The sequence below is a fragment of the Maylandia zebra genome, linkage group LG1 (assembly GCF_041146795.1).
Source record: "Maylandia zebra isolate NMK-2024a linkage group LG1, Mzebra_GT3a, whole genome shotgun sequence".
Taxonomy (NCBI): Eukaryota; Metazoa; Chordata; class Actinopteri; order Cichliformes; family Cichlidae; genus Maylandia; species Maylandia zebra.
The window spans coordinates 18,569,154-18,588,898 of record NC_135167.1 but is presented as its reverse complement, the minus strand read 5'-3'; the positions used below and the strand labels follow the sequence as shown (position 1 = coordinate 18,588,898).

Sequence of the window (19,745 nt, the reverse complement as noted above, 5' to 3'; positions counted from 1 at the left end):
GAAATATATCTAAAAGTAATGACTGAATAAAAATGCAGACCTAAACAAATGTTTATTTAATGTGTGCAAATGTGTCTTGCTGAGCTGGTTATTCCTTTGCAGGTGGAGAGAACTGATGGCGAGACCAGGAAGCAGTACATCACTGAAAGGAAGTTCCCAGCGAGGAGCACCGGGTATTGGTCCGCACACGCCGAGCTTTTCCGCCGCCTTTGGGCAGCGATACATCCCTTGGTGTGTGTGATGTGCACCCGCTCTTTCTGAAATCCGCCGTCCTCAGCTCAAGGACTGTGCCGAAACTGGTATGTAGACACAGCTTTTCCCCTAAACTGCGAGCTGGCAGTGAAAGAGTTGTGTTTAAGCACACGTCCTACCGGTGCAGGCTTTGTCCCAGAAAATGTGTGCATGCTAACCGATTCTGGCTAATGTTATGAGGCTTTGCTCGATGACCGGTTACTCTTGCAAAATAATGATACAATGATCTGACAGTACACTGTGCCGCAGCTCTAAAATCTGATTTTGCATTTAATGCTCTAATATTGTGGCAGACTGCAGCGGCCGAAGAGCAGGAGCAGCACTAGAAAACTGGACCTTAGCATTAGCTCTGCCGCTAGTGAAAAGAGACATTAACGTCAAACAGCGCTGCTCGCTATGAGGGAGCTAGGCTAACATGACGTTAGCTGTTCTGTTGTTGAATGTAGCACACAATAATGTCTTCATTTACTCTACCTGTTTTCATGTGTTTATGAAATGTGCACTGAGGTGAGCTCGCTTAAAATTAAAGACCTTTGTGCATTTGTGCATGCAATTTCAGTTAGTTGTTTGTCGCTATAAAAGCGTTCAGGCCCAAATAAGTAATGCATTAAAACGCGAGGCATTAGTATGACTATTATACAATAGAAACTGAGCACAGCTACACCAGCAGGCAGTGTTGTCACCGCCCTAACGTCAATTACACAGCTTTGTAAAACCTTCAGTTTATAAAAGCTCCTTTTAGGGTCTCCACAACACAAAAAACCAAAGCACTGAGACCCAGTTTAAATCCTGTTCACCAATAATCACTGTAAATAATCAGGGGTTTGTACTGTAGGGTAAAAAAACGGTAATGGTACCCACTAATGAGATTTTTCCAGATTGAAAATAACCTGAAGCATGTTTAAAATTTGTTTTTTTTGTTGTTTTTTTAAAGTCATGTATTCAAAGCAAAAATAAATAAATAAAAATCTAAACAAACTGGCCAAACATTGTGCGCCATGAAGTGAAAGTGATGCCATTAGGGCTGCAGCTATTGATTACTTTCAGAATGGAGTAGTATATCGATTATTCCATCAATTAATCAAGTAATCGAATAAGAAATACTTTTGTATTATTAATGAGAAATAATAAATATCAAAAAGATAAAAAAAAAAAATTCACGTCTTACCTTTACTCTGTCTTCTTAGAAGGCTTTCTAAAATTAATCGGAGGCAAGTTTTAATGCAGCTGAAAAAAGACACGATGTTGCAGATGTTAATTCATATTAATAATAATTCTGTGTCTGACCTAACAACCCAGTGGCTCAGAGTTTAATGGCCCTTTTACATTTTAATTGGCTTGTGAAGAAAGCTTTTATTTTTAAACATTAATGCAATTTAATGAATAAAATATTTTATATTATTTCACTTTTAGTCTGAAAAATGTTATGAAAGCCTTGGAATAAGTATGGTCTCGTGCACCCCATACCCCCCTTTAGACTCACCCCTGTTTGCTGCAGGTATTGTTTCCATGTAAAAAAAAAAAAAGGGAAAAAAAGCTGTATAATTTAACCAGTCTTGTATCAGACTAACTAAGTCACTAAGTTAACAGTTTATCTGCATATTTTAATACTTCTGGAGATTTATTGTAGAAATAAGCGGCGGTGGATGGATAAGCTACAAAGTTTGCTTTTCTTCACGTCCGGTGTCAAATGACTAATCACATACTGTATAATATTTAGGTACCTGTGTTTATGCGCCAGTGGCTGGTTCAAATTATGGCGTCGGCCCCTTATTGTGGCACCCTCAGATGCAATGAAATGCCATGCAATTTGAGGGCTGGATCAAATTGTGGCATCAGCCTCTAACTGTGGCACCCATGGTGGAGGCTTACCATGTCATTTAGGGGTGATGCCATGGCTGCTTAGACTAATACCTCAATCTGTTGCGGCGTTTGGGGTGATGCTGTAGCATATGGAGATGATTCCGTGGCATTTTGGGGTGGTGCCGCACACTGCCAAGGCATTTGGAGAGGATAAGTCAGAATTGTTTAAAACCAAACCAGATGAAGTCATTTGTCTGAACTATGTTATTTTCTTTGATTCGTGATTTGGGTGTTTTCTTAGCTTTTTGTTTGATTGGTGTTAAATTGAAGTATTGAGCTAGTTTGTTGATCAGGTCCTTACGAAAGAGGATTAGGGCCACTGGGGGGGGGGAAAAGTGGGCACGTCTTTTTTTTTTTTTTTCTTCTTTTTCTTCTTTTCCTGAATTCGGTGAAAAAAGTCAGAATTCTGACTTTAATCTCAGAATTCTGACTTTTCTGACTCATTCCAAACCATGGCCAACCTAAAAACATTTCCAGACAACCACTATACATTGTGACATTCCAGTATTTCAAAAAAGCCACAGTAAAGACATTATTAAAAAAAACACACACCCACAACCACACAGCTGTGGCAGCTCAGCTGTTTGGACGAGGTATGTAATGGCACCGTCTCAAAAAGCCGGGATAGGTCGTGGCATCACCCTTAAAACACTGTGGCATAACCCCAAGATGCCATGTCAAATGGTAGCATCTGAGTATACCACCAGTTTATAATCAATTTCTAATCTAAATTCAAGGAAATCCGTTTGAATACACAAAGTCTCTTCTTATTAAGTTTAAGAAATCTAGCTACTTAACATGTTGAGTAATCGATTATCAGTTCTACTAAAAGCAGCCCCACTCCAGCTAGTAAAGCCCTCATCAGGGGTCATTTATTTTATGCTCAGCTTGTTTATTCTTGTAGAACCGAGTGCTGACCAGCTGTATGCCAAATGCAGATTTTGCAGTTTTTTTGGTGCAGACTCAGGCACCGGATGCTCAGATTGCACACCTGAATCGAATTTCTCCCAGTAACCCGTTTTCCATGCATTTGCTGCAGCGATTCTTATCGTTACTTTTTTAATAGGCATAATCAGAAAAAGTAATCACAGGTAAAGATCAAATGCCTGTTTCGACAGTTTATCATGAAATACTTTGGGAACACCATTTTTGTTTGTTTTTTTTCTTTCAATAATTAGATCATCCAAGGATCTGTACCTAAGTGGGCCACCATCAGTGATATCTGTGTTTCTTATTTCATCTCAAAGTGGCTGATGGGAGATACGTGTGTTGTTTGCTGAAGCAGTAACTTTAATGTTTTTCTGTTGTAGGTCCACAATGTCCGAACTTTTTATGGAGTGTGTAGAGGAGGAGCTGGAGCCGTGGCAGAAACAAGTTCCTGAAGTTCACTTGATAGAAGATGATGACGATGAGCCCATCTTTGTTGGAGTGCTCTGTATGTTACACCACATTTTTCGAAATATAAAAACGTCTTATTTTATTGTTTAAACTTTAATGGCACCAATGAATGTATGATAATACAAAAACAGACTGGATTCCTCCACCAAAGCTGAAATTTACCTGGAGAGCTTCCCTGTGCCCAGATCCAGATTAGTTTGTTAAATATTCGGGAACATCCGCACAGTATCGCCCAGTTCTTAATATGCACTTGTAAATATAGGATAACTAAATGTCCACTTTTAACCATTTGGAGACAGGATAAAAGTCCTTTCAAAGAAATTTCTGGCACCAGATCAAATATTGTCTCTGACATGTAGAGCTGTTTGTCCTGCTAGATTGTTTTAGTTTACTCTATAGTACTCATTTATGCCATCAGGCATACAAGATTCATAGTTTTTTTTAAATAATTGGGTCGTGTGACAATGTCTGTAAATTTTTGCCTCAGTACGCCACCCTGTACACCATCTAGTGAAGTTATGAGGAAGTAAATGTGTCATTGACAAAGCCTACAATGGGGAAAAAAAGCTGTCACGAATAGATGCAGTTCTTTGACTCGTGATCTGAAGCATATCACATCATCTGTCAAACATGATGGTGGTAATGTTATGGCTGCCACGTATGACTGCCAGTAGAACTGAGTCGATGGGGTTTGTTGATGATGTTACTGCAGATTGAAGTAGCAGGATAAATTGTTGAACTGTGTACTCTCTGCTCAGATTCACCCACATACTGCGGAACTGATTGGATAGTGCATTATAAACTGTAGGCAGAGAAACCCACAAACTGCAAGTTGTACCAAACACAGTTCGGACGTATAAATGTCCCTATATTGTCCCAGCATCCAGAGGAGAAATAGTGTACATTTAATTTTCTGTAACTCGCTATTTTTAGTCAATTGCAGCTCATTACAGAAGTTGTTTTTCTAGGGTTTTTACTTGTTGTCCAGCAAGTTGCACATATTGCCTGCTAAAATTCTAAGTTTTCAATGCTTTGACTTTGTTTCTGGTTGTTGTTGTTGAATTGCCTATTTTTGCCCCCCTTAATGTTCTCACAGCGAATAACCAGAAGGATGGAAAGCCTTCTAACCCTCCGACTCCTCAAAGGAAAAGTGCAGCGAAACAAGAAGTAAAGTGCCCCCCTCCTCAGCCTGCTGTGGTCCCCTCACCAATAGTGCTGCCATTGAATATACCTGGGAAAACAAAGAGTATTGTACCAACCAGTCTGACAACAGTAACTCCACAGCCTGTTATTGTCAATAATCAGGTATTTTTGCATTTAAGTGTTTCTAAATACCAAAAAACTAAATGATAAGAGCAGGCAGAAGGAACAGAAGCTGATAAGGGTGATTTTTGTTTGTTTTTTCAGGGCTTTATTGTCACTTCTCCACAGTTAACAAATAGCAGTGACTTTATTGCCTCTTTTGGGGCCGCGTATCCCCCAAGACCATCAATTACAATCATTCCAGGTAAATCTCAGTTTAATATAGTAATCCTTTTGTGAGTAAATCTTCATTGCACTATATTTTGTTTGTTTATTTTCTTTAGTTTGAGTCTTGCAATGCCAAGTGCGTATCCTGTTGCTTACAGCTGGTCAGCAGCAGATTTTTCAGCAGGTCTCTCCAGCCACAGTCATACCTGGCGCTGTCCACAGGCCACAGGTGCAACAAATTAGCAACAATGTTGTGACACTGTCAAATGTCCAGAGTCCTGCTGTATACTCAACACAGCCTAGTCAGCTTCAACCAAACAGATCCACCTCACAACCTCTTCAGACCTTTTCTATGTCTGCAAAGGACACCAATAGCAGAGGTAACGCTCTAAAAGTTAGCTATTTTGCTTTTCCTGATTTTTTTTTTTTTTTTTTTTCTGCCACGTGTACATGTTTTGTAGTGGTGGTTCCTCATATTAAACACAGCCAAAGTTTCAGATAATGAGGTCCGTATTTGTGCAAATAGTCTTTATTAGTCAAAAGCTCTAGCTCACACCTTAATGAAGAGCAGTGAAATAGAAAAAAGTCAACTTTAAGGGGGGAGGAGATTAAAATGTATTGGTTCAGAAAGCGCAGGAATTGTTGGATTATTTTGATCTATGAATCATGTGAAGCTACTCTTGTAGAACTTAGAACATATAACTTTTATTGTCAGTATACAGTTGCTTGCACAGTGAAATTAAGTAGCAAGACCACAAAGATGAAAAAGTAAAGAAAACAATATACCTCTTCACAACCTCTTGCTGTGTATACCTCTAGTGTATGTTTATTGTAGAGTCTAGGGATAAAAATGTGGAACTGTGACAAAAAACAACAACTGTGTTTTTAGCCTCAGGCAGCTCAATTATCTCAATTGTCAATTGTTTTACATTTCGGTACAGATCAGAGCTTACTGAAACGAGGACTGGCACCACAGGAAATGGACAACGTAGCAAAAAAATCAAAGCCTGACTTGTGTAAGTTTTATTGACAATTTTTTTTTTTAAACTCAAAAAGATTCTAATCCAAGTTCCTGCTGTATTTTATTAAGTTTAACCTTCAGTTCCTTTTCTGTAGCACCACAAAAAGTAGTCATCAGAGTGGAAAATGGCATGGTAAAGAGAAAGTGTCCCAATTGTCAAGAAGAAATTCTCACAGAGGAAGCTCTAAAATATCACATGATGGTGAGTAAAACTCTGGTAAGAATATGTTATTGTCAAATGGGATTATATGAAATAATTATATAAAATAATGTTTTTAAAAGCCCGTCAGTTTTAGCAAACAATCATTCGTGTGTTGGTTTCCATGAAACATTAATATGTTTAATCCGTTTATGTCAGAACTGCCGTGCCAACGGAGGAAGCACAGCTCCAGCGGCCCTGAACACGAACTCAAACAAGCGCATCATGCTGGTCGCAGATTTCTATTACGGTAACTTTGAGGGAGACGTGCAAAAGAAGGAGGCACAGAAGACCAACACCACCTTTAAGTGCCAGAGCTGCTTAAAAGTTCTCAAGAATAATATCAGGTAGGAAAATTTGCTTTCATTCTTAAGTAGATAGCCATAATTTTTCTTTATGAATTGTCATTTTTCCCACAAAGAGTGCAGACTTCTTGCTGATTTCAGCATTTTGCCTTTGTAAGTTTGAATTATTTACATTATTTTATTGGTTCCTATTGGTTGGCACCACATGTAAAACAACAGGACGCAAATACACAGTAATTAAAGCATAATGAATGGTGCACATCCATAAATGTCAGCAATGACTTCGGCCACTTGCGCAAGTTACATGAAAAGCTCTACAAAGATTCCCCAAAAGTCTAAATCAGACCTTACTCCTTGATTGGTACATATGCCACTATATTAATATGCATAATATCCTCCTGAGAACTGAGGAAATTGATTTTATGATTTCCTGCCTCTTTGGAGCTTAAAGAAGCCACCCAAACATATGAGATATCATTGGAAGGGCCAGCATGTCCTCTGTGAGCACATCGGCACCTAGTAAGGGTAGCTCAAACAAGTCATAAGATATAGAAAGAAAACAAATGTCCAAAATAGAGGAAAAAATGAATAGGCTGGGTCTCAGGAGGATATAATGTACTATACATTTACAAATATTGGTTTGTTTTTATGTGTGTTTCCTTGTCACTAAATAGAAATTAACCAGCATATATTTGCTCCAAATATCCATTAGATTGGGTCGTCGTGTTATTGTTTTATAGTAGTAATTGGGCTTCCTGCTTTAAGGAAGTCTGAGCAGCTCGGCTTACAGGTGGCTGCTCACCTCATAACCAGGCTAATCGCTTTCTGCTGGGGAACATCTGATTGTATTACAGTAATAAATAGGCAGGTTGGTCTAGTAGTAATTATTCAACTTTAGTATTCTGTTTTGCTCAGTAATAGGAAGGCATATGGACACTGATCTAAACTCCAATGGTATTGTTAATTTGTGGGAATTATATTTTGAAATCAACATTCCCTTCATGAAGGGGAGTAAAGGCAAAACCATCTGCCTTTTCCAACTCTAACATGGATTTGAATAAAGTATTAGTATTTATGGTGTTTATAGACAGTGCTGTAGTGTTTGGCTTGTTTTGTCTACACACATAATGTTCAAAAACCAAACTGAGTTTTCAAGGACTTTGTGTCCAGTGCCAATAAAACAAAAGAGAGGATGGGGAGGGAGGTTATCTGCCTCTGCCCTAACTGCAGCTTTTGTCTCAGATGGATGACAGTATCTGACCATTTTCCCTCATGGGCGTAGAGATGAAAAATGACTGCTAGTTTAGGTGGCGTAAGAAGTGCTCCTTTGATTAAATAACTTTGCTTCAGAACAGTGGGGCAAAAAAAGCTTCTGTAAGCTGCTTTTAATGGGAGAACACATTTGTACTGCAACCACACTCTCACAGCGGAGGTCAGAGATCAGCCACATAAAAATTTCTATTAGGGGAGCTGAGGTAGCAGAATGTGCAGGCTGAAAAATGGGCCATGTGGCAGGTAGCTGAGGAGGTGCTCAGTGCAGCCGTGGGGCACTGTATCATTAAGCAAAACAAAAATCTTTGTGTAATTGCTGATATTATAGCAGCCATTATACATGCTTAGAAAGTGAAGCGCGAGCAGAGCGCTTCATTCATCTTAAAAACCTTTGGGACCTGGATCCGGTGCATGTACACAGGCCATGAATATTTAATTTTTCCCCCACAAAGCTAAAGTTGATGCTGTTTTAGTGCACCTATTTTCTCTTTAAAGATAAATCGTGATCAAATTTGTTCAAGTCCGCACTTGTGTATTTATTTATTCAACCTTGAGCTGTTTGTGCTGACCAAACGCAAACATTGTTATGATGAATGAATGGAAGGGCTGTGTGGAAAATACATTTAAATGTAAAGTAATAGCTCACCTAATAGTTTCTGGCTTATAAATTAATTCTTTAATGTAGCAGCTTTGAAAATGTAGGGCTTAGACAACCAGCAGTATACAGATGTGGAGTAAGTTCAGTTAGCATGCACTGTAGCTGATCTCAACAGGTTTAAGCTGATCTTTAACTATTCAACAAATATATAAGTGGCCTGCCAAAATTTTCAATCAGTAGTACCAACACTAATATCTTGAAAATATATTTTTGTTATGGGTTAAATTTAACCAATTTAAATACATTTAAAACAGGGTTAATAATGAGCAAAAACTGAACTGTAAAGTCAGAACACCTGTTCATCATATAAAGTATATTTGTGAACAATTATAGAAACTCTTCCTTTCGTTTATAACCTGAAATGAACTTTTTTTAAATTAATTAAAAAAAAATGTTACTCTTAGTTTACTCACTCCACCTTTTGTTTCTTAGGATTCAGGATTCAATATTACAGGTGCAACAAATATAATAAGACATGAATGGGGGGGAAAAAAGTTTGACTAATGTTTTCATATAATTTAAAGTATGAAAAGCAATTATTAAGATTAATTTTGCATTCCAGCAGCAGGTGGTCTGGGCTAGAATGAATAAATACGGGTAAATGCATCCATTTCATACTTTCTAAGGTTTCAATCACACATGGCTAGAGACCAGTTGGCAACCTCCAGTAACTTGGTAACAACTGGATGATGAGTGGTTGCTGGCTGTTGCTAGGGGATATCAGTTGTAATGATATGATGCTACACTGAAAGCCTCATTGTGATTTCTTTGGTAATGAGCAGATTAACAAAAGTCGCAAAAGTCATGTCTGCAAACACTCAGCAACTACTCACTGATCTGTAACAAAGATGAAAACACGATGAAAACCAGAAACGGCCGTTTGCCTTATGAGCACAGTTGTGCCTCGACGCTAAAACCAAAAGGTTTCAAAACTTTTTCGATGAAGGCGATTGCTCTTTCTAGCCTGCTTCATGCTTTTCACAGGTTCAGTTCCACTCTGCAAATAATTAGTGTTTGCAGACAAGCTAGCATCTTTTATGGGCAAGCGATGCTAGCAACCAAAGCAATCACTAAGAATACATCTTTGTGACCAACTATTTGCGAACCAGTTGGGAACACCGATTTTTCTTAGCAACCTGTTCTGAGTGGTCTCTAGGTCTTTACTGAGGCCTGAATCGTCAGTTCAAATAAACGTCAGCAGTCTGTTCTTGATAACAGTTAAAAGCTGGCTAATTGTTCAAAGGCTGCCACATGCTAACGAGTTGGTTGACATTTCCGTGCTCTGTGTGTTTCCATTCTTCGCTGCAGGTTCATGAACCATATGAAACACCACTTGGAGCTGGAAAAGCAGAACAGCGAGAGCTGGGAAAGCCACACAACCTGCCACCACTGCTACCGACAGTACATGACCCCGTTCCAGCTGCAGTGCCACATTGAGAGTGCTCACAGCCCAATTGAATCCTCAAGTATAACACGATGATTCATGAAGCTCATTCTGGCTTTTTGGTTAGAAATTTATTTTCCACATCTGATTTTATTCTATTTTTTTTCCCTTTTAGCCAATTGCAAGATATGTGAGCTGGCGTTTGAATCAGAGCAGGTGCTTCTGGAGCACATGAAGGGAAACCACAAACCTGGGGAAATGCCTTATGTGTGCCAGGTCTGCATTCGTCTTAGGGTTACAGTTTCTTTTAATGTGTGCAGAGAATCGGTGGCCAGTACTGAATTTGTGGTTTTACTGCTTCCACAGGTTTGCAATTACAGGTCTTCCTTCTTCTCTGATTTGGAGACACATTTCAGGAGCGTCCACGAAAACACAAAAGACCTGCTGTGTCCCTTCTGTCTCAAAGTTCTTAGAACTAGTCATATATACATGCAGCACTACATGAAACATCAGGTATGAAGCTAAGTTCACCCTCGGTTTGAGCGCCTTTCAGAAACAGATGTCAGTTTTAACTGCCGCAGTGCAAAATACAGTTTAGTGAATTCAGATTTTCTCCAGGAAATTTTAAACATTTACAGGCTTGGAGTTGTTTTTGGTTCCTGCCATTACCTCCAAGTTTGAATTGATTTAGGTGTCTGCCGAGCACACAAGTGTAATACATAAAAGCTTCCACAATAAAACCTGCTTCTCTTGCCCTACAAAGCAATAAATTTGGTTGAATTAGAACCAAAAAAAATTAATTGCCACTCTATTAATAGAAGTGAAATTAGTCTGTTTCGTACTTGTTAGAGTCTTTCAGCGAATCCAAATGAAACATATCAGCTATTAGCCTCCCATAGAACCACTTATTAATCACATTTTTTTGTGTTTTTTTGTGTTTCTGCCCCCCCCCATTTCAGAAAAAAAAGATCCATCGCTGTGGAAAATGTAGACTGAATTTTCTCACCTACAAGGAGAAAGTGGAGCACAGGACTCATGTCCACAAGACTTTTAGGAAGCCTAAAGCCCTGGAGGGCCTTCCTCCTGGTACAAAGGTCTGAGGCAGTCATAATAAGATCTGTGCTATTATGTTAAATGTTAAAGAAATATAAATTTGATCCAGTGTTGTGTTCTCACTGCAGGTGACCATTAGAGCTTCCCTCACAGGAAAGTCACCTGCACTGCCGGTGTCCCCTAAGCAACCTGGTTTTGTCGTCAGTACAGAAAGTCTGAGTGTGAATCATCCAATAAAACCTCATGTTACTGTATCTAAGTCTAAACCAACCACCTCAGAAACAGGAAAGGCAAAGATGCCTCAGAGCAAGAAGCAAAACCCTCAGTCCAAGCACAACCTGGCACTCAGGAATCTCAGGTTGGCAACTTTTTCACACAGCACTCAGGAGCAGACTCTAAAGATGTGCAGCATGTAAACATCAGTGAAGATCAATTTAGATTTCAGAGTGTTCTTTTTCAAAACTTCACTTGGTATGATAACATTAGAACTGCCACGAAGGTTCAGCCATTTCTTCATATCTGAAACTCGAGCTATTCAGGTCCTCTGGATTTCGCTCTTTATTTGCTTGGATTAGTTCACACTCTGGACTCTTGGCTCATTTCAGCTTCAGCTACGCTGCTTCGCACAGCCAACAGCCTGATCAATATCTCAGCAGTCCTTATTATAAAACTTTTCACAGACAAAGCCATCACAGACTTTCTTATTTCAGGATTTAATGTGACCCATGTCTACCTGTTGTAGCTGTGTGTTGTCACCAGGGGGCGGTGTCAGATGTGTAAAAAAAAAAACAAAACCATCTGCTAATGTTGGCTGTTGTTCCTCCTCTGCTTGTGGACTGCTATTCGTTTTCTTGTTAAAGACAGCTTTTTCCAACCAATCAGTTTTTGACATTTTCATGGCATCATTGCATCAATCGCTCTAGTTGTAGTTGTCTCTTGTTGGATTACTTGTTCCTGCGTTCCACTGTAGGTGGTGTAAATAAATACATTTGGACTCTTTTAAACTATTGTGAAGTCGCAAACGTTGAGCCCTTAATACAATTTGAGCTGATGCAAATTTATTAAGAAGTTAAATATCAAGACCCTTTAAAATGACTGTAGTCTTTAAATAAATTAAATGTTTACACTGCAGTCTTCACTAAAGTGCAGATCATTTATCTTAATGACACAATGGGTCTTTTGCATGTGGTTAAAATTGCACCACAACCACTAACATGGAGCCCCACCTCTTGGGTATCCAAGGCAGGGTGGGAGCAAATTAATGGAGGTTATTAAAGCCCCGCAGTACACAAAATAAATGACTGTATTTCCAATTAATTTTCTGGACACTCTTCATTAGGCTGAGTAAAAATAACATGGAGTATAGCAGGATTTCTGTCTTTAAAAAAAATTAATGTGTGTGTGTGATATTTGGCTAATTAGGCTCAGTAATCAACAGCGATTTGCTGGCTTCAGTCACATTATTTGGGCTTTTAAGCAGATCAGACATAAGATGATGTAGTGGTACAACAAGTCGGACTGTACAATTAGAAAGCTACAGACCTCTCAGCAGACAATGCATCATACTAATGAGAAATTCAAATCATCATTAACAGTATCTTAAAGTGTTACATTTTGTGCTTTCAGTGCTAGCGGAGGGATTTACACATGCATCGAATGCAACGCACACGTGGACGACTTTTTCTCTCATTTCCCAATGGTTTCCAGTTGCGGCGCATGCAAATATCGCACAAGTTGCAAAGTTTCTATCGGGAATCATATGATAAGGTCAGCAAGACCCTGATTTCCATTGATATTTGAGTGACTTTTAGCATCTGCTGACTTTTTTTATGACAAAACTTTCTTTCTTTTTAAAAAAAAAAAAAAATCAGATTTCACAGCACCATCACCAAGAACAGATTTTTGAAAATGGATCACAAGAAAAATTCATTGGCCTCAAAGTAAGAGTACTTCTCAAGTTATACTTTCACTTGGCAGTAAATCTGAGTTAAAATAGTAATAAAATTTCTTCTTCTGTTTTCAGGTTCACGTTGGTTTGTCTCAACTGTGACCTTCTCGTCGATGCATCACGTGGCGACCTGATGACCAAACATTTAAACGATCGGCCGAATCACGTATGCAAAGTCATAGCTGAGAAAGGTTTGTGTTTGTCTTTCACTACCGCTGGAGTCATGGCCAGTGTTTAGTTTCACACGTTGCTTGAAAAAGTTGTTTCTTGTTTTTAACCCAGCAGATATGAAAGCCAAAGATCGTGTGTGAGTAGAAACCGCTCCCAACATTTACATGTTGTGATTTGTAGTGAATCTCTGAAACACACTGAAGACCTAAAGAAAATGCACTAAATACTTAAAGGGGCACTCTTTTCAATTTATAGTTTGCTTTCATGAAGTTGAACAACTTGCAACAGACTTTAACAGATTAAAATATAGTCAAAATAGAGACATAACAGAGATTGAGATATCTGTATATCATACACCTCGATTAACTCCAGCGTCTGCAAAGGTAGAATCTCTTATATTCTGTTATTCAGTCCTGTTATACTTTATACAAAACTGAAATAACCTCACAATTACATGAATCGTGGACAATAGTAACTGACTTGCTGTGGAGAATAATTCAGGGCTGAATATCTGTCTGTGTAGATGTTATCAAAGAGGTTAGGGGAAAAAGAGGTTTGTTAGAACTTTTTACCGTCATAAACGACATCAATTCATCCAGATTTGTGAATGTGATAACTTCAGAACAAAGTGATGTAGGATCTTCAAATTGATACCACAGGTGTAGTTACTAAAACTCTCAGACAACTTTGAATCTCTTTAAACTCATAGTTAGGGTCAGAGGTCAAATTTTCTGAAACTCTTGCAAATACGATGCGATAATCTGCTAGGAGGCAGAGGGATACCACTGGCCACCATCAGCATTTTTTATTGTGTCTGCAGTATTTGGCCTGCATGTGGTCATTTTATTTGAGACAATAACCTTCAGTAACCTTACAGTGTTATAACTGGTTACATTGCAGCTTATGTAATATCCCTCTCAACTAGTTGCATCAGATGGTTGAGTTTGGTTCATTCAGACGTTTCTTCCTGTCATCAAGTACTTCCTCAAAATAGGTCTTTTGACTGCTAAATTTTATAGTTAACATTTTAATATTTACACTGGACCTTAATTTGATACATTTTGTATTTACTGTCTTTTGCTTCTGAAGTTACATTGTGTGTGAAATGGAGTCTACACACACAATCCACGCTCTCTATAGTGAATGTTTGCAGGTGCATCTTTGAGGATGGAATTAGCAGAAAGATATACGATACAAATGCATTGGATTTTTTTGATTTTTGTGAGATAGATAAAATATGTGAAGTTTAAAATTTATAAATTACTTATTTGGAAGTGTGTGTAAGTAATTTTCAAATAATCAAAACTTGACACATGATACTCATTAAAACCAAAAACTACTGTTTGTGAGGACTGTATACATGACTCTGACTCTTTTCACAGCATTAGTCTTTTTTTCCCCAAACCTGAAAAAACTTGGTGGATGCAGCAATTTAAAAAAATAAAATAAAATCCTGCAATTTACACTTCTTCCACTAATGCACAAAGCTGCAAACATTGCAGCTTTATTTACAGCTCAGTCCAGAGCGGCTGTTTCATGGGACCGACAGGCGTTACTGAGGTCTTACAGTAGGCCAGGTCACTGATGAGGACAGTGTAGCAAATTAAGGCCTAAAACCGAACCAACATGCTCTGTCTTGTGATTTGTGACTAATAAACATGTGGACGTAGGAGTGCCCCTTTAAGATGACTTAGTAAAACATTAAGAGGCAAATTTATTATTAATAAGTGTGTCATATCTATAGATAATAGGGGTGCAACAATACTCGTATCGACATTGAACCGTTCAATCAGTGCTTTCGGTTCGGTACACATACAGTGGGGCAAAAAAGTATTTAGTCAGCCACCGATTGTGCAAGTTCCCCCACCTAAAATGATGACAGAGGTCAGTAATTTGCACCAGAGGTACACTTCAACTGTGAGAGACAGAATGTGAAAAAAAAATCCATGAATTCACATGGTAGGATTTGTAAAGAATTTATTCGTAAATTGGGGTGGAAAATAAGTATTTGGTCACCTCAAACAAGGAAAATCTCTGGCTCTCACAGACCTGTAACGTCTTCTGTAAGAAGCTTTTCTGTCCCCCACTCGTTACCTGTATGAATGGCACCTGTTTGAACTCATCATCTGTATAAAAGACACCTGTCCACAGCCTCAAACAGTCAGTCTCCAAACTCCGCCATGGCCAAGACCAAAGAGCTTTCGAAGGACACCAGGAAAAGTATTGTAGACCTGCACCAGACTGGGAAGAGTGAATCTACAATAGGCAAGCAGCTTGGTGTGAAAAAATCAACTGTGGGAGCAATCATCAGAAAATGGAAGACATACAAGACCACTGATAATCTCCCTCGATCTGGGGCTCCACGCAAGATCTCATCCCGTGGGGTCAAAATGATCATGAGAACGGTGAGCAAAGATCCCAGAACCACACGGGGGGACCTGGTGAATGACCTGCAGAGAGCTGGGACCAAAGTAACAAAGGTCACCATCAGTAACACACTACAACGGCAGGGAATCAAATCCCGCAGTGCCAGACGTGTTCCGCTGCTGAAGCCAGTGCATGTCCAGGCCCGTCTGAAGTTTGCCAGAGAGCACATGGATGATACAGCAGAGGATTGGGAGAATGTCATGTGGTCAGATGAAACCAAAGTAGAACTTTTTGGTATAAACTCAACTCGTCGTGTTTGGAGGACGAAGAATACTGAGTTGCATCCCAAGAACACCATACCTACTGTGAAGCATGGGGGTGGAAACATCATGCTATGGGACTGTTTTTCTGCCAAGGGGACAGGACGACTGATCCGTGTTAAGGACAGAATGAATGGGGCCATGTATCGTGAGATTTTGAGCCAAAACCTCCTTCCATCAGTGAGAACTTTGAAGATGAAACGAGGCTGGGTCTTCCAACATGACAATGATCCAAAACACACCGCCCGGGCAACAAAGGAGTGGCTCCGTAAGAAGCATTTGAAAGTCCTGGAGTGGCCTAGCCAGTCTCCAGACCTCAACCCCATAGAAAATCTGTGGCGGGAGTTGAAAGTCCGTGTTGCTCGGCGACAGCCCCAAAACATCACTGCTCTCGAGAAGATCTGCATGGAGGAATGGGCCAAAATACCAGCTACTGTGTGTGCAAACCTGGTAAAGACCTATAGTAAACGTTTGACCTCTGTTATTGCCAACAAAGGTTATGTTACAAAGTATTGAGTTGTATTTTTGTTATTGACCAAATACTTATTTTCCACCCTGATTTACGAATAAATTCTTTACAAATCCTACCATGTGGATTCATGGATTTTTTTTCACATTCTGTCTCTCACAGTTGAAGTGTACCTCTGGTGCAAATTACTGACCTCTGTCATCATTTTAGGTGGGGGAACTTGCACAATCGGTGGCTGACTAAATACTTTTTTGCCCCACTGTATGTATCGAACAATACAAAATCTTTTATTTATTTTATCAACTTTTCTTCTGACGATGCTGTCTGTGTTGAGCGCTCAGTGGATCTGCGTTCGACTACTGAGCAAGCTAGCAAGACAGAAGCTAAGTTCGTTGCAACATGGCAAATTGAACCTCCCCCACCCTCATTCAGATCTGGCGTTTGGAACTATCTTGGTTTTCATGTGAAGCATGACCCTGATGGACAAAAGTCATGGACAAAAGTAAAACAGTGTGCCACGCAATCAGGGCTGGACTGGGACAAAAAAATACCTGACTTCTTACCTGAAGTTCAGTTCCTCTGCCACTATGACCGGCGGCCGCCTCGGGTCTCTCCTCCTCTTGCCTCCCCTTTCCCTTATCCACCTGCTGGCCTCCACCACTTGCTGATGTTGCTAAATCTGTGGAAGCTATGCCATAGCTACCGCCAAACAATTCAGTTATTTTTACACATTTGGCAGCGTCTGCCTGAAGGGCTTGTTTCTTTTTGGCCCTAATTTTTTTCTGCACCTCCTTTCCTTTTTTTGTTCTCCATTTTCTTTAGTTCGTCTATAAGATTGCTAAACAAGGGGGAGGGTGCATCCGACCTCCTCGGCTGTAATTGGTCCAGCCCAGAGTCGATCATGACCAATTGGCCGATCCAACACCTTTCATTATTTATACCCTTCCAAAAAAAAAAAAAATCGATCGGCCCATAAAAACAAAAAATCGCCAGCCCGATGGCCAGTCCAGCTATGCACGCAATGCTCAATTGGTGGGAACTAGTGCGTTAGCGCAGTTAGCTTGTTGACGCTGTCCAGCCTTGCGCATGGGGCGATCTGCGGTAACTTGTTAAGGGAGATTTGCCGCGTTATGGCATTAATGTCATTTTAACGACATTAACGCTGACAGCACTAGTGGGAACACAACGAATATGACTGCACATTTACGCCAACATCATCTTAGTGCAAAGACAAGTGGAAGCAGACAAAAACAACAAGCATGCTACAAACTTTACCCGAGTCATTTAGACAGCCGTTAGCACATGATTCTCCTTATGGGGACCTGATATGTTTAATACGCTGCTGAGAATAAACCCCAGAAGAAGCGTATAGTATAGCTTTTATTTTGGAAAGAGCCATTTCTCTGTAATAAACTCTCTTTGCCAAAGATGAGTGATTTCTTGATCAGATAGATTTTTATTATTATTTTGTTGTTTCAGCAACATTAAATTTAAAAACTGTACTTTTGAGTTAAAATATATATTTATAATTTTAATAAATGACAAATTAAAAAGGCATGAACTTTTTTTTTTTTGTATCGAACCGAACCGTGAATTTTGTGTATCGTTGCACCCCTAATATATAACTGTTCATGAGTAGGTTCATATTTTTTTAAATTGTTGGTAGAAAATGCATGTTAGCTGAACGTCAATCTGAAGTACGTCGTTATAATGCCGTCTTCTTCCCTTCACACAGGCAGCTCATCGTGGGGCAGCCAGCCAAAGTCCAAGTGTACGTCTTGACAGCCTCACCTGCTCAAAAACCAAAGGAAACGGACCCAAAACAAGCTGAATGTGTCTCATCTGGAGGTGCAGCCATCGGCACTGTTGACAAACCAGAATTAGAGTCGCCGTTACCAGCAGGAGATCAGAAGGAGATTTCCACAGGAACAAGTGTTATCCAGGCTTCCTCTGAAGATGACTCAAAGACGTCGGTGCTGCCCGCTTTACCGTCTTCCAGCACACCTGACCTCTGTGACGAGATCTCAGAAAGCAGAGATGAGGAAGATCAGCGTCCCGACTCTGTGTCTGCGGCAGAGAGTGCGACTGTGAACCAGCAGCCTCAGTCAGATTAAACCTGTACAGACTAACTAAACAATGACTTCCCGTTATTCAGAAAACACCTCACCAGTGTACTAGATGTAAAACGTCTTTATATTTGTGAATAAAAAAAAAAAGTAGATCCAGTAAAGTTTTATTTACCCTGCAAAGTTGATCAGGAGTATTCCCACTAAATATTTTTGATTCTTTTGTAAGATCCTCCCAACACACAAAGTGTCTGGCGCCCTGCCGGCCTAAAGAGGGCAGTGATTGTCAAAAAATGTTGACATAAATTTGTCAAGACCACCAGATTTCCTTAAAAAGAAATCCCACTTCCCGGCACAGAATGCTCAAATTACTTATACCTAAATTCTGCATGTAGTCCTCCTAAAAATTTGCCTGCAAAAATATTGTAATTACTGAATGTTTAAGCAGCTTGGGCCCATCCATAGGTTTTCCTGGTGTTTTGTATTAATTAGGATAGGAGGAAGAGGATCAAGGAAGTGAGAGGCAGTCAAAGTGTTTTGGGTTTTTAATGTGTGGTTGCTACTATTGTGTATGTGCTTTTTATTTCCTTTCATTTTTTATTTGTAATGAACCTCAAAGCTGCTCCCTTTATATAGAGTCAGGTTGCTGTGCAGCAAGTGTAAAAATGTTAAAGTGATGTAGCACATATTTACCTTGATCACCTGCTGGTTTTAAGTAAGTTTATCAACACTAAGACATCTGATTTAAACCATTAGGAAAATACGTGGAATGTTTTTTTTTGGGGGGGGGGTTCCCTCCCCACATGGAAAGTGATCTCAGCTCTGAAAGGTTTGCGTTTTAAAGGTGAACATAACCTGAATATTTTAGCATTGAGTGAAAGATTAGGTAGATTTCACTGTGTTAACAGAGTTGACAGATCCAGCTTATAAAATAAATACCTTTTGGATTAGGTACTAGATGGGTTTTGATTTACAATTACTGGGGGGGGGATCTGGAAATATTTTTTACAATACTGTGTGTTTGTTTTACTTGGCTTGAAATGTCAGAAGGTTTGTTTAAAAAACAAAAAAACAAAAAAAAGATCTTTCACTTGTACAGTACAGCAAGTTTGTAAATGCATCTATGTCTATTAAGGCGCTATAAATGTACCCCCATCCAACCTGTTTTTAATACATTCTTATAAAACTATGGTTCCCCTTAGAACACATTTTCCTCTGATCAACATTCTTGGCTTAGATCCAAGTGTTCCTCTTCTTTGTTATGTAAATAAATCTTTAATACAAGCCAGTTTGAGTGTGATTTGTTTGTTGGCCACATACACCTCTTTTAATCAAGGAAATATTTTGATCTTGAAGCTAGTGGTGAGATTTCTTTAGGAGGAAAACAAAAAAGCCATACTTGGAAAAAACATTTGTAGTCACTTTGGTCAGACTTGTTACTATGAGCAGGGCTGGACTGAGACAAAAAATTGGCCCTGGCATTTATGGTTCTCATCTCTTCCTCACTTCTCTACAGCTAGTGCTTGCAG

General features: G+C 39.4%; 1 protein-coding gene across 3 annotated transcripts; it reads left to right on the top strand.

Annotated features, from left to right (window-relative positions):
* The first annotated feature begins 142 nt into the window (after positions 1-142).
* On the top strand, positions 143-19,500 carry znf280d (zinc finger protein 280D). 3 transcript variants are annotated; one of them, XM_004543069.3, is made up of 18 exons: positions 143-299; positions 3,426-3,550; positions 4,610-4,818; positions 4,921-5,020; positions 5,142-5,363; positions 5,925-5,999; positions 6,100-6,206; positions 6,363-6,550; positions 9,747-9,904; positions 9,998-10,098; positions 10,189-10,335; positions 10,782-10,916; positions 11,004-11,233; positions 12,502-12,642; positions 12,747-12,815; positions 12,899-13,014; positions 13,109-13,130; positions 17,886-19,500. In XM_004543069.3, exons 2-18 carry the CDS (start codon positions 3,433-3,435, stop codon positions 18,262-18,264), a joined length of 2,517 nt encoding a protein of 838 aa, XP_004543126.2. In that variant the 5' UTR covers positions 143-299; positions 3,426-3,432; the 3' UTR covers positions 18,265-19,500. The 3 variants fall into 3 exon arrangements, with proteins under 3 accessions (XP_004543126.2, XP_004543125.2, XP_004543127.2); XM_004543068.3 differs by having other exon boundaries at positions 13,106-13,130; XM_004543070.5 differs by lacking the exon at positions 13,109-13,130 and having other exon boundaries at positions 17,886-18,065.
* Positions 19,501-19,745: the final 245 nt, after the last annotated feature.

Coding starts and splice junctions, on each gene's coding strand:
- znf280d (XM_004543068.3), top strand. CDS start 3,433: ATGTCCGAACTTTTTATGGAGTGTGTAGAGGAGGAGCTGGAGCCGTGG. Junction 9,905..9,997: donor CAGCCCAATTGAATCCTCAA/GTATAACACGAT, acceptor TTTCCCTTTTAG/CCAATTGCAAGATATGTGAG. Junction 12,643..12,746: donor ATCGGGAATCATATGATAAG/GTCAGCAAGACC, acceptor AAAAAAAATCAG/ATTTCACAGCACCATCACCA.